Here is a 12143-nt window from a genome sequence, read left to right on the forward strand (position 1 = left end):
TATATTTGTTTGTAAATTGATGAAGCTTATATTAAATATGTGACTTCAGCGTTTTATGATGAAATAAATGATGGCTTATTTAATGGGATCATTTTATATTTTGCTAATTTTATTTTAAAGATAATTTTTTATAAATGTGTAGAAATTTAAATTTATGTAGATATATATTTGATAATGAATTAAGAGAACTGTTAAAATTGATTAAATAAAATTGAGCTAAATCAATATTTTTGCAAATTTATTTAGTTAACATAATTAATTAATAAAAGTTATTATCATTATAAATTTAAATAGATTTGATATAAATAATGGATGGATCGAGATGAATCATAGGGGTTAAAGATGATGGATTATTATAATGAGGTTCAAGATTTTATGAATTATGCATTATCAAACCCAAGAAATATTAGTAGAGGGGGTATTAAATGTTCATGCAAGAGGTGTAAAAATAAAAAAAAAAATCGATTTAGATGTTGTAATGATTCATGTTTTACAAAAAGAGTTCATAAAAAAATATTTGTATTGATATGCACATGGGAAACCATAGGTCTCACAACATATTGTGATAGAGAAGATGATTGAGTCAACTTTTAGTGTTAGCAACAAGTATGGAGTTGTAGATAACAATAATAATCCTTAATGATTGAGTCAACTTTTAGTGCTAGCAACAAGTATGGAGTTGTAGATATCAATAGTAATCCTTGTAATGATATGATTATGAATGTGATGAGAATGAATCAATGCTATGTCGGTTAATATTCAATAATAAATGAAGAACCTAATACAGATGCAACTAAGTTTTTTTTATTTTTTAAAAGATTTTAGCTAACTATTATGGGATGGTTACACAAATCCATGAGCCCGTCGATAAAAAACTTACTGATGAAATGTGAGTGTAAATATCAACAAGAATTTTTGTCAGTAAAACTATAAAATATGGTAGTGAACACTTGTACATCTAACTCCACCTTCAAAAAATTCATGCATAAATTATAATATATGTCAAACAATAATTAATCAATATTTATTTAAATTAACATATAAACTAAATTAAATCTGACAATTTGTTCATACACCATGAGCATAGAATCTTTTGCCCAAAGATAATGGTAATTAGACCATTAGTCTTGGGGTTGGTTACAACTTAGCCCTTATAGTTACTCCTAAAATATTTTATATTAGCTTTGCCTTACTTCCTGTACATAACGTTAAGTATTCTCTAACTCATTTAACAAATGCAAGTGGGGAAAGAAAGCTTCACCACCTAAACCCTCCGGTGGCTCAGATGTTAAAAAATCCCATTAATTATCTATTTTGTAGGTCACATATCCCTACCCATTACCAACCATCCACTAATCACTGCTACAATTCATCATAAATTAGCGATATGAATGTCCGTATGGAGTCGCCGACGGAATCTCCTTGTATTACCAATTGAGTGTAAGGGTCAATTCATCGGAGTAGCTCATGATAAAATATCAGAAATTATCTCAATTTAAAAAACAAAACAAAGTTATTAGATAAGATTTTAAGAATTATTAAATAGACTATTACTATTGAATTTCATAATTAATTAAGTTTGGGTTGCATTCAAAAGATTTAGATTTTTTTAGCTATCGGCGACAGGGCCGACGGATGTTATCCATCGATAACAACTTCAGTGAGCGTGCAAGCTTCTATGAAATGTCGAGAGATTATACTTGTCTGTACAATCGTCACCGTATGTCATATATTCTCCTTTTCTTCAACTCATTAATCAAATGGGAAAAGGAAAAGAAAAATCACCACCTAAACACTCTGGCGGCTCCGATATTAGAAAAATCTATTACGTACCCTGTAGCTCTTGTGCTTAGCTATGGCTTTATTCTTAGTGACATGAATGTCCACATGAAGCCACCAGCGTAACCTCTTTTATAGCACCGACTGAATGCAGGGGAAAATATAGCAACGGTGATTGATTATTATAAAAGCTCCTGGGCCAAAAACCGCGCATACTTCATAGAAGAATTTTTCGGGGATTTTTGGAAAGGTGTTACAACGGTTACTGCAGCTATCGTCCTCGGCCTCTCTTTGGTACAAACAACTTGTGCGGTCCTTGGCCTGCGCTAGTACTCCAAGTAGATCAAGTCAATCCACAGCCTGTGTAGTTTTATTTCTCCTGTTTGTTGGCTTTTGTTGTGTTGTGCTGTGGATTTTATGTTTCCTGTGCAGTCAATAAACACACACACACACGTTGGCTTGGCAGCATGGCTGCCAGCATTTGTGTCCTGTTACGGTAGGCATCTTCTCTTTGATGCCTTCTAAAAAATTCTTATCACACGAATGAGTCGGCATTTTTTTTTTAAATGAGGGATAAATTATTAATAAATATTTGATATTATATGCTATATAAATTTGTGTTATATTAAAAAATTAATTTAAAATATATTTACCAACTCAAATCAAGTAAAATTAATTTAAAAATACTTTTAAAATAAAAAAAACTTATATTATAATTATTCTCTTCAAGATTTTATATTTTAAAGCTGCTTTATAATGATTTTATTTTTAATCTCAGTAAAAATATCTTTCTTAATATATACAACAAACTTTCATTTATCTATTTCTAAATTTTTCAAGGAAAAGTTCTTGACAACAATTCTATGTTGATATATAATATATAACATCTAAAATCATAGCTTAAAAGAATTATCACAAATTGATATTGTTCTTGCTGATTTGTTGTTTTGTACAAATGAATTAAATATAAATATTAAATTTTTTTTTTTTAATTTATCTATTATGCAAGTAATTTTTTTAGTTGTCATGTAATTTATTTTTAATCACTAGTAAATTCATCACCATCATTTTTCATATAAAATTCATAACAAAATGCTTATTAATTCATTAAAACTCATTTCAATTCATATCCATTAACATGTATAATTACTCATTCACATATTAATTCAACAAACCCATACATTATTATAAACCCCAACATTTTCAATAACTACTTATAAAGAAATAAAACTAAAATTAGATAATGAAACATATAGAAAAGATGAAGAAAACTTCCCTAAAACATAAAACATAAAAAGTTATTTGCTTAACTAATTAATAGCTTAGGGCTCGAAGAAAAATTTTATAGAAAAGAAATAAGCAAAATTTTATAAAAAAGAAATAGGCAGGGACAATAGTGAAAAAAGAAAAAGAGCTTGGATCAATTAATAGCTAACAAAAAAAATTAACCATGCAAAGCTATTACATTAATATTTTAATATAAAAAAAATACTTTGAAAAAAGAAGATTAAGGGGGCAATTGCCCCCTGTTGCCCCATTGTGGCTCTGCCACTGATAACATGTAACTATTCTTTATATTTTATTTTGGATTTCTCATAATGTGCATTTAATATATTATAGAGCATAATATTTTTTTATTTAAAAATATATTAATTTAATATTTTTTTCTAGTAAAATAAATAAATTACCATATTTCTAAATATTCACGTAACTTATCTCTAAGTACCCGAGGGGGATAAGAATAGGAATCAACAAAAAGACACAAGAATGACTTGTTAATATAATATTTCCTTCCTTGGTTTTCAAGCTATGCAAATGTCACTTTCTTGGGCTGAAAGGTTACCAAACCAAGCTATGGACACATAGTATAGGAAATAATATAGAACCAATAGGAAGAGGAGCATGTCAAGATATTCTTCGCCAAGCATACTTTTCATCTTCAAAATAATCAGATATGATAAACTCCAACCTCAATTCAGATAAAAAGCACGCTCCATAATCCTTCATTACACTGAAACAATCACGTTATTCACAAAGAGCAAATAATGCATTCAACAAAAAGCATACTAGAATGTTTGATATAGGTATTTTTTAAAAATACCTCCCTTAGATTTCCTCAATATGTCAGGTCATATTTTTGGCTGCAAATCTTGTATCCCTAGCGATCCCTCCTCTTTTTAATTCCTATTTACTATTGCTTTAGATCAAAGGTGTAAACTGACCCCAACAAAGGATAGAAAAGCTTCAACTCTGCTTGTTAGTTTTCGAAACTCAGTCATTTTACACTTCTTAAAACAACCAGTCACATTGCAAAAATAGGAATTAACAATTTAGAAAGGGTAGATAACATATCATGCTTTTAGAGATCTGTCAGATTCAAAACCAACCAGTACGATATTAAAGCTATTGCAAATGCAATGAACATTTCAAAATATCCTCAAATTCAACAACCATGATCCAAAATGACATGAACATGGTAAAGCATCCTTTTACAGTAATGACTGACTTATTATGTTTTAATCAAAGGGTGTAAGAGTTGTGTCAAAAGTAAATTAATGATCAAACAGCAGGAAAATATAGAAAAAAGAAGGTTCTAACCAGGGATATCAGAAACGCCTGCAATACGCTAGGTGGTTCTCTACTGACATGGTGATTATTCAGTACATATTCCAGAAATTGTTCCACCATGACTTTGACATTTTCCTGAAGGGATAGTGAAACATGTCAACATAACAACATCATAGAAGAAATACTGCTGCATAATCTTGAGATCGATTATGAAAATAATGATGCTTCCTGATACATGACCCCGCAACTTCCAGCAAATTCATAAGTCCAGATTAAACATGTTAATTAAGTAAAAGAACCCATCAAACCAGTAAGCATATCATTTCCCTCACTTTTAATAGAGTGAAGACAGAATTTGGTTAATCGAGTCCGGCAATGTAAACAAACTAAGACCAGAGAGAGTTTTCTTCTATTTTTTAAGTTTTCCTTTTTTTCCTTTTATATTGTTACTCTCTGACCCATGAGATTTGCCTCTCACAACCCAGAGAAACACTAGAGGAGATGGAAAAAATAGCAGATCATCACTGTCAGAATGCTAAGAAACATAAAATATCAAACAAATTTTCCTATTTCAACGGATGACAAGGGAGAGGATTTGTGATGCCATTGAGAGAACAAGAAATTAACAAATACTAATAAAATTCAAACCTGACATTTGATGGTGATGATAATCCCTTTCAAATAGGAATTGAGTGAAATTGAAATTCAATAGTGCCCAATAATGCAATGCTCTCTAGGCCACAAAAGTCATAGTATCTTTATCTCATTAAGATCTAAAACAGTTATTTCAACCCAATGCCAACAGTAAGGATCATTGCAAGGTTGATGGCTTCAAGGCACAAAATGTAGGGTATTTACCAGATTTTTTCTTCTTTATTTCTATGCTTAAAATCAATTCTGAAACCAATTCAAAGTACTAAGAATAGCAGTAGATAGGCAGACCCAATACACCACATCAAAGAACCTACTGCAGCATTCATGAACTAGTGCTAGAGAAATTAACTTCTTCAGAGGGATGAGATGCATACTGGGAGTTGCAAAATTTCACAAAGTTCTGCTATCTCAGGCTTCAAAAAAAGATGGAGACTCTTCTCAGAATCATCATGCAAGTTCCTTCCTCCATTATACCCAACCATGTCAGCTTTCAGTACTTGTGAAAATTTACTGGTCAAATGTGAGAAGTTGGTACGTGATTCGCATCAGTTGTGTTAAGAAGGCTAATTGAACTTGGCATGACTTGAGACATCTTCTGCACTGGAGCTCCAGAAGTTCCTGCAGAAAAAGAGACATTTTATGAAGATTAATTAAAAAAATCAAGGAAATCCCACAATGTTTGCCACCTAATACTCTGAGAAGAGTACCATCTGTGCATACAGGATAAGGAACAAAACCAGAACAAATAATCAACAGTGAAACTAGCAGTTACCTATTAAAGCAGTTTTCAGAGAAGGCGCATCAGTGTTACTGTTGGACACTTTATTGCGCTTCTTCAACCTTTGCCTTTTGGAACATGAATCCACAGAATCAGTTCTGCTGCACTCATATGGAGCTGCATCGCCATCTTCATTTGAAACCATTTCCGTAGCATCAAAATTCAAGTCATCAATACTCCTTTTTTGTTTAGAAGGCATCACTTTGCAACCACTCTTCACCTCAGTATCAACCCCAGGTGTCCTATTTACTATCAGATCTTCGCTACCTTCCAGTTTAGCTTTCTTTTGTTTCTGTTTGAACAGCTCCCTGTAAGCACGAGCATCCATTCTCTTAATTCCAACCAGGACAGTTTTGATAACAGGTTTGTCACTGTTTCCAACTTCTTCAGTTTCAAGTTCTTTCACCCTCTTCTCTTTCTTGTGCTTTTCCTCCATAATTAAAGAGCCCGAGCTTTTACCACACTTCGTTGAACCAGAAGAACTAGATGACAACTGATTCTTACCCTTCTCAGGCTTCTAGAAGAAGTCGGTAAACTTTGTTTCTCAACCAATCTCTCAGATTTCCTCGTAACAGGAGGAATTGTAGGGGGGTCTGCTTCTCAATACGTTCAGACTTTCTACTACTTGAAGGGCTTGGAGTCAAGTTTTTCTTCAATGATGTTTCTCTAGCTGACTTTCTTAGACCACAAGTATCATTAGCAGCACCCAAACTGCTTGATGATCTGTTACCAATGTTTCTCCCTTTTATATCATTAATTTCCTCATCCTTACCCTTACAACTAGCCTTGGTATCATTTCCCATCCTGCAAGCTGTAAACCACAAACAACAACAACAACATACAATCAAGGCTGCATGTTCATTTCAATCACTGCAATGCCATTCATAATCACTGAAACGCAAGAACCTAACGAAGAAATCAACAGAAACTACACCAAAATTACGCTAAACAAAACCCTAAGTCACTGAAAAAATTATTTTTTTCTTTTTCAATGTTAGATTAAAAACCCTATCAGAAGGAGAGGGGAGGAAGGGGTGGATGAGATTGGAGTTCTAACTTACCGGAGAGAGAATCGTTGGGAGGTCACCGGGTTTAGTCTTCCGACGGCATTTGACAGCCGGAGTCTTTAATTGCCGAGTAGAAATGCGTAAGGAGTTGATAAAACTTTACCAGTGAACAGGCCCGCGGGGGAGGGTTTAATGATCAATGTCACGCTTTGTACCTGCCCAGTTGGGAGGTTACTTAGATGTTAATCATTAGTCCTTCTACTTTACTTGTATTCAATTTAGTCCAACACTAGAAGGATTGGATTCAGACTTGGTAGCAATCATTTTTTTTTAAACCCCACATGACTTAATGAGTTAACCTCTAAACTAATCCGGATTTTAATTTTAATAAACCCAGTAAAAACCTTTAACTTTTTTTAAAATAAATAATAATATTATTTTTATTTTTATAAAAAAAAAATAAATTAATTAATCAGGGTTAATTCTAGTTAACACTTCTATGACCATAAACTTGTTTCGAGACAGCCCCAAACCTTTGATTTGGGGGGGCAACCCAGCAAATAAACATTGGTAGAAATTAGCTTATCAACTCCCGAAATGATAATATAAAAATCCATATTTAAAATTTTATTTAGAAACTTGATAATCATAGATTGAATTCATGATATCATATGTGAAAAGCTTAAACTAAAAAACAAAAAATGAATTTTTTTAATAATTTTTTCTTAATCATTGAAGTTTTATTATTGGCGACTGTCAATCACAAATAGAGAGATAATTCGTCATAATTAAGGGAATAATATGTATGCTTGTTTTTTAAGTAATTTTTATAATTGTGGTTTAAAAAAATAAATTTTAAAAAAATATAGTTAGATATAGTTAGTTAGATTTAGATACGTATTTGATAAAAATTATAATTGAGATTTATGCACAACAAAAAATATATATAAAATATTTAGTTGTTGTTATTTTTTAAAAAAAAATTTATTTGGAAATGCATCAAAATAATTTTTTTATTTTTTTAAAATTATTTTTGATATTAGCGCATTAAAATAATTTTAAAATACAAAAAAAATAATTTAAAGTAAAGAAAAAAATAAAAATAATTTTAAATTAAAAAAAAACTTTTAAAATGCAAAAACAAACAAAGTTTTATAAAACTTAATTAAAAAAATATATATAAAAACTGCTTCATACATACTTCATTTCAAACTCAATTTTTTTTATAGATCCTATAACATAAAATGCAGCTTGGTACAATGTTTTTTTAATAAACTATATAACGTTAATATACATGAAAATGGAAGCTATTGGAGGTTGATAATTGATGTGATGTTAATCCACTCACCCAGTAATTCTGAACTTGCTTTCTGTCAACTTATTTAAATTAAATTTAAAAACTATAATATAAAAGTTAACCTAATAATTATAGATTGAATTCATGTTGCATTTGCTTAAACTATATATAAAAACAAAAAATGAAAATTTTAAATAATTTTTTCATCAATCATCAAAGTTTTAGTTGTTGACTTAACTGTCAATCACAAATGGAGACATAATTTTTCATAATTAAAGGAATGATATTTAACTACAATGGTTTTTTTTTTTTAAAATATATCTTTAATATACATGAAAATGGTTGACATTAAAGGTTGATAAATAATGTTAACTCACGTACATATTTTAAATCATTATTGTTAAATCACTTACATGATTAAACATATGCCACATAAATTTTAAATTTAATATTCATAAGTATAATAATTAAAAATTAGATAAACATGTACTTTGAAGATTAGCTTGTAAGGTGATTTTTTAAAATATATATTTGAAATGAAAACAACAAAATAAAAATAATATGTATAAAAAAGATAGAATATAGATGAAAAACACTTGAAATAAAAATCTTTAAATGTTGTAAATATTATCTTACAAGGAAGAGAAAAGGTAATTTTTTTATTAATCTATAGAAAATATCAATACATATATATAAAGCTAAATAACCTTATTATAATTTTTTCTTGTCTTGCATCATTAATGAACATAAAACACTATGTTGTAATCCTGGATATAACTCAATTGATCAGACCATGAATTTATTTCTTAGAAATTATTAATTTATTTCTTAGAAATTATTAATTCGAGTCTCACAAATCTCAAGGTCACTTATGATTTATATGATTATTAACTTTAAGTTTTATGAGATTAGTCAAAATAGACATAAATTGACTCGAATATCAATATTAATTAAAAAAAACCGATATATTGCACCTCTGATATAGTCTTAGCTTTAGAACCTTAAGTTAACACGCAGAACTATACCGAGCAAACACACTGTACGATATCAGTTCAAAGAGAAATACTATATATAAAACCAATCAATGACTCAATTTGATCACAAGTCAAGTTTGTCTATATTTATGGAATCTGCAATTTGCTTTCGAGATCAGCTATGACCTCAAAAGTTGGCAAAAATCTGTGAAACCCCTCCAGCAAATCAGGATAGTCTACAAACAGCTCAACCACATCTCTGTACACAACAGCCACGTCCTTGCACTTGTTTCTGTATACATATAAAGTCATCAAAAAGCCTTTGTAAGCCTCTTTGTTGATGCGCTTCTGCACCTTCCTTACAAAATCGACAGCTTCTTCTTTGCGGCCATTAATGCTTCTTAATTGATGCAATTCTGAGAAGGTTAGAAAGCCGAATAAAAGAACAAATTACCCTAATCATTATTATTATTATTATTATTGTATTAACCAGAGCACATTATTATATATATTTGTGCCCTATCAACTCTAATAAAGTCGGCCTCCTATAGTGGTTATTGCCCGTTAAGAAACCAACCACCTCTCAAGTCTCAACCCATGGCCCAAAGCATTTGAAGTCGTTATATTCAAATGCTTTTCAAACTAGGTCTCTGGATGTTTATTATAAGTTAAAATTCTAAGAAATAAGAATATTATAAATATAGAAATATTTTTAAAATATTTAATTTTGTTTTTCTTTATTTCTATTTTTCAAAAAGTTATTATAAATCTTTATATAGAAAATAAACTACAAAACCCTAATAATAATGAGGGGAAAAAAACTATAAAAGCATCATGATAATGAATAAGAAAATAAAATTAACAAAGTAAAATATTTATTTTCCTAAAAAAAGTTTCTCTATCAAATGTTTGTTTGTTTGTTTTTTGCAATTAGGTTGTCAACTATAGTTATTAAATCCAACGCTATCTCTACCCAATGGTTCGACTCTTAAAAGTCAAAATCCATGACTGGAGCAAAGTTTTGGTTTGATGTAATTTTGATATTCTCTAGCCAAATCCAAATAACTTTCAAATTAATATGCAACTCAATGCATATACTTATATTCAAAATCCAAATTAATGGGTCTTATCCTCTATTTATTGCTCCACATATAATATATATTTATTTTCAGTATACTACTCATATATTATTTCTCATTTTGCAAAATACTAGCCATTAACTTGAAATGTTAAGTCAAGATTTAACTAGTGTTATGTATTAGGGTATGCTTGATACGTGGGTAAAGGAGTTTTTCACCTCTTTTACTTGTGTTTATAACAATTTAAATGGTACGAAAAAATTAATCTAAAGAAGTTTTAAGATTTAATCTCGAAAGTGGAGTTAAATGGTAACTTTATGGAGGGTGGAAGGGGTAAAAAAAATGATTTATCAATGGGAGAGATGTGGAAGTAGCTAGGTTGGAAGGGCCAAAAAATGATAACGATAAGATTTCAGAAGCAGAAAATAATGTCAATTCTATTACGACATTAATTGTAATGGGTTTCTTTCATAAGCAAAATTTATGATTTTCGTGTTAGAAAAATAATATAAAAAAATAAGTTTGGTAAGAGTAACTCTGTATCAAATTTTAGACCTAGAGTGGATTATAATGATAAAAAAATATTGTATTATCCCGAAGAAGGCTATATTCAGTGTCACTGTGAGAAGGAGAAAGCCAATGTAGAAGAACTGAAACCAAGGAGCAAGAAGTCTAGAGATGCTGCGATTGTACAAATCATAAAGATGTTCTCATGGTTTACAAGGGCAATGAGGTTTTAAGAAATTCATGAATTTTAGATTCTGCGCTCTCTTTTCATATTTGTTTAAAGAAATAATGGTTTAATATTTATTAAAAAAACGATGGAAATTTTATCATACTACAATCTCGCTCGATCTATACCTGCAACGTTCTCAAATTTGAAGCAGATTGAGAGTTTGGATCTTTCTTACAACGACTTGAATGAATGATGTCATCTCTCGGCAACTTACTGAAATTACTATAATGGTAGTTTTTAGTGTAGCACAGAAAAACTTGTCAGGTAAGACTCTCAGGAAAAAGTATTAGTTTGGGACCTTTGATAAAAGCAGTTACGAAAGAAATCCTTTATTGTGTGGATCTTCATTGCGAAACAATTGTAATGAAAAAGAATCACCATGGCAGCCAATGGATAATGATGAACAAGAAGATGATGGTTTCATAAATAAACATGGAGTTTTTCTATATCAGTTTTGGTATATGTCCATCAGTTTATATTTACGACGCAGGTGGTTTTACTTCATTAAAAACTGCATAGATTCTTGCAATTATTTTGTGGTGGCTAGTTTTCGCAAGTTCTCCAACTACAGAAGATGAATTTGTTACTGGGGAAACGATTGTTTGTCCTGTATGTCTAGCTAGTTTATAGTGTACTGTCTCTAAGCTCAACCTTTTTATTTGATTAGTTATTTGGGCTAAAAATATAAGCTGGACTACTCATTTCTGATCCATTAGGAAGGGAACTGATTTGCATGATTACTCTTTCAACTCTCAAGACCTGTCTAAAAGTGACCTGCGTCTGCATTCAACTCTCATTCTCGCAACTTTGTTAAATTGCAATTGATTTTTTTTTTCGAGGAGAGAGGACTTGATTAAGTTGTCTAAAGGGAATGATAATACTGTAAATTGCCAAAATCACTACTAAGTACAAACAAGATATTCTATGCATGTGTGACAACACTTATATCTGCATTTGTTTCAAGGGCGACCCCACCTCAGCTATTCAATCAAAGCACTGAAATCGGAGCAAGAAGATCCACCTTCTTCAACAGCATTCCTGGTCTTTTCTTCTAGCTTCTTTGTTCTGCTCCTCATTTCCTCTGCTTCTCTACAGCATCACTTTTAACATGATCTCCATGCACTGCAAGCCATTCCCTAACTCGAACACCAACTCCAGTTTTTAAAACATCAGTCACCAACTTTTCATTATGGAATTGCTCAGCAAAACATAGTCACCATCCTCAATGAGTCACAAATGCACCTATTGCTTCATGATCAAGAATCAAAACT

General features: G+C 30.6%; 1 protein-coding gene and 1 long non-coding RNA gene across 4 annotated transcripts in view; one reads left to right on the top strand and one right to left on the bottom strand.

Annotated features, from left to right (window-relative positions):
• Positions 1-3843: 3843 nt before the first annotated feature.
• LOC105135659 (uncharacterized) lies at positions 3844-7084 on the bottom strand. Of its 3 annotated transcripts, none has more exons than XR_844220.1 (4): positions 6841-7084; positions 5774-6590; positions 5376-5619; positions 3844-4482 (listed from the first exon to the last, which is right to left on the bottom strand). XR_844220.1 is itself a non-coding variant. In XM_011040642.1 (3 exons), the coding sequence occupies exons 2-3, from the start codon at positions 6213-6215 to the stop codon at positions 5516-5518; spliced, it is 546 nt and encodes a 181-aa protein (XP_011038944.1). In that variant the 5' UTR covers positions 6216-6590; positions 6841-7084; the 3' UTR covers positions 4984-5515. The 3 variants fall into 3 exon arrangements, 1 of the variants encoding a protein (XP_011038944.1); XR_844221.1 differs by having other exon boundaries at positions 5206-5619; XM_011040642.1 differs by lacking the exon at positions 3844-4482 and having other exon boundaries at positions 4984-5619.
• Positions 7085-10741: 3657 nt separating this feature from the next.
• The window catches only part of LOC105135658 (uncharacterized), a 5450-nt gene continuing 4048 nt past the window's right edge, over positions 10742-12143 (top strand). The window contains exon 1 of the long non-coding RNA XR_844219.1: positions 10742-10751. This is a non-coding gene — a long non-coding RNA (uncharacterized LOC105135658). The remainder of the gene's footprint in view (positions 10752-12143) is intronic.

This window comes from Populus euphratica, unplaced genomic scaffold, assembly GCF_000495115.2.
Source record: "Populus euphratica unplaced genomic scaffold, PopEup_1.0 scaffold271.1, whole genome shotgun sequence".
NCBI lineage: Eukaryota > Viridiplantae > Streptophyta > Magnoliopsida > Malpighiales > Salicaceae > Populus > Populus euphratica.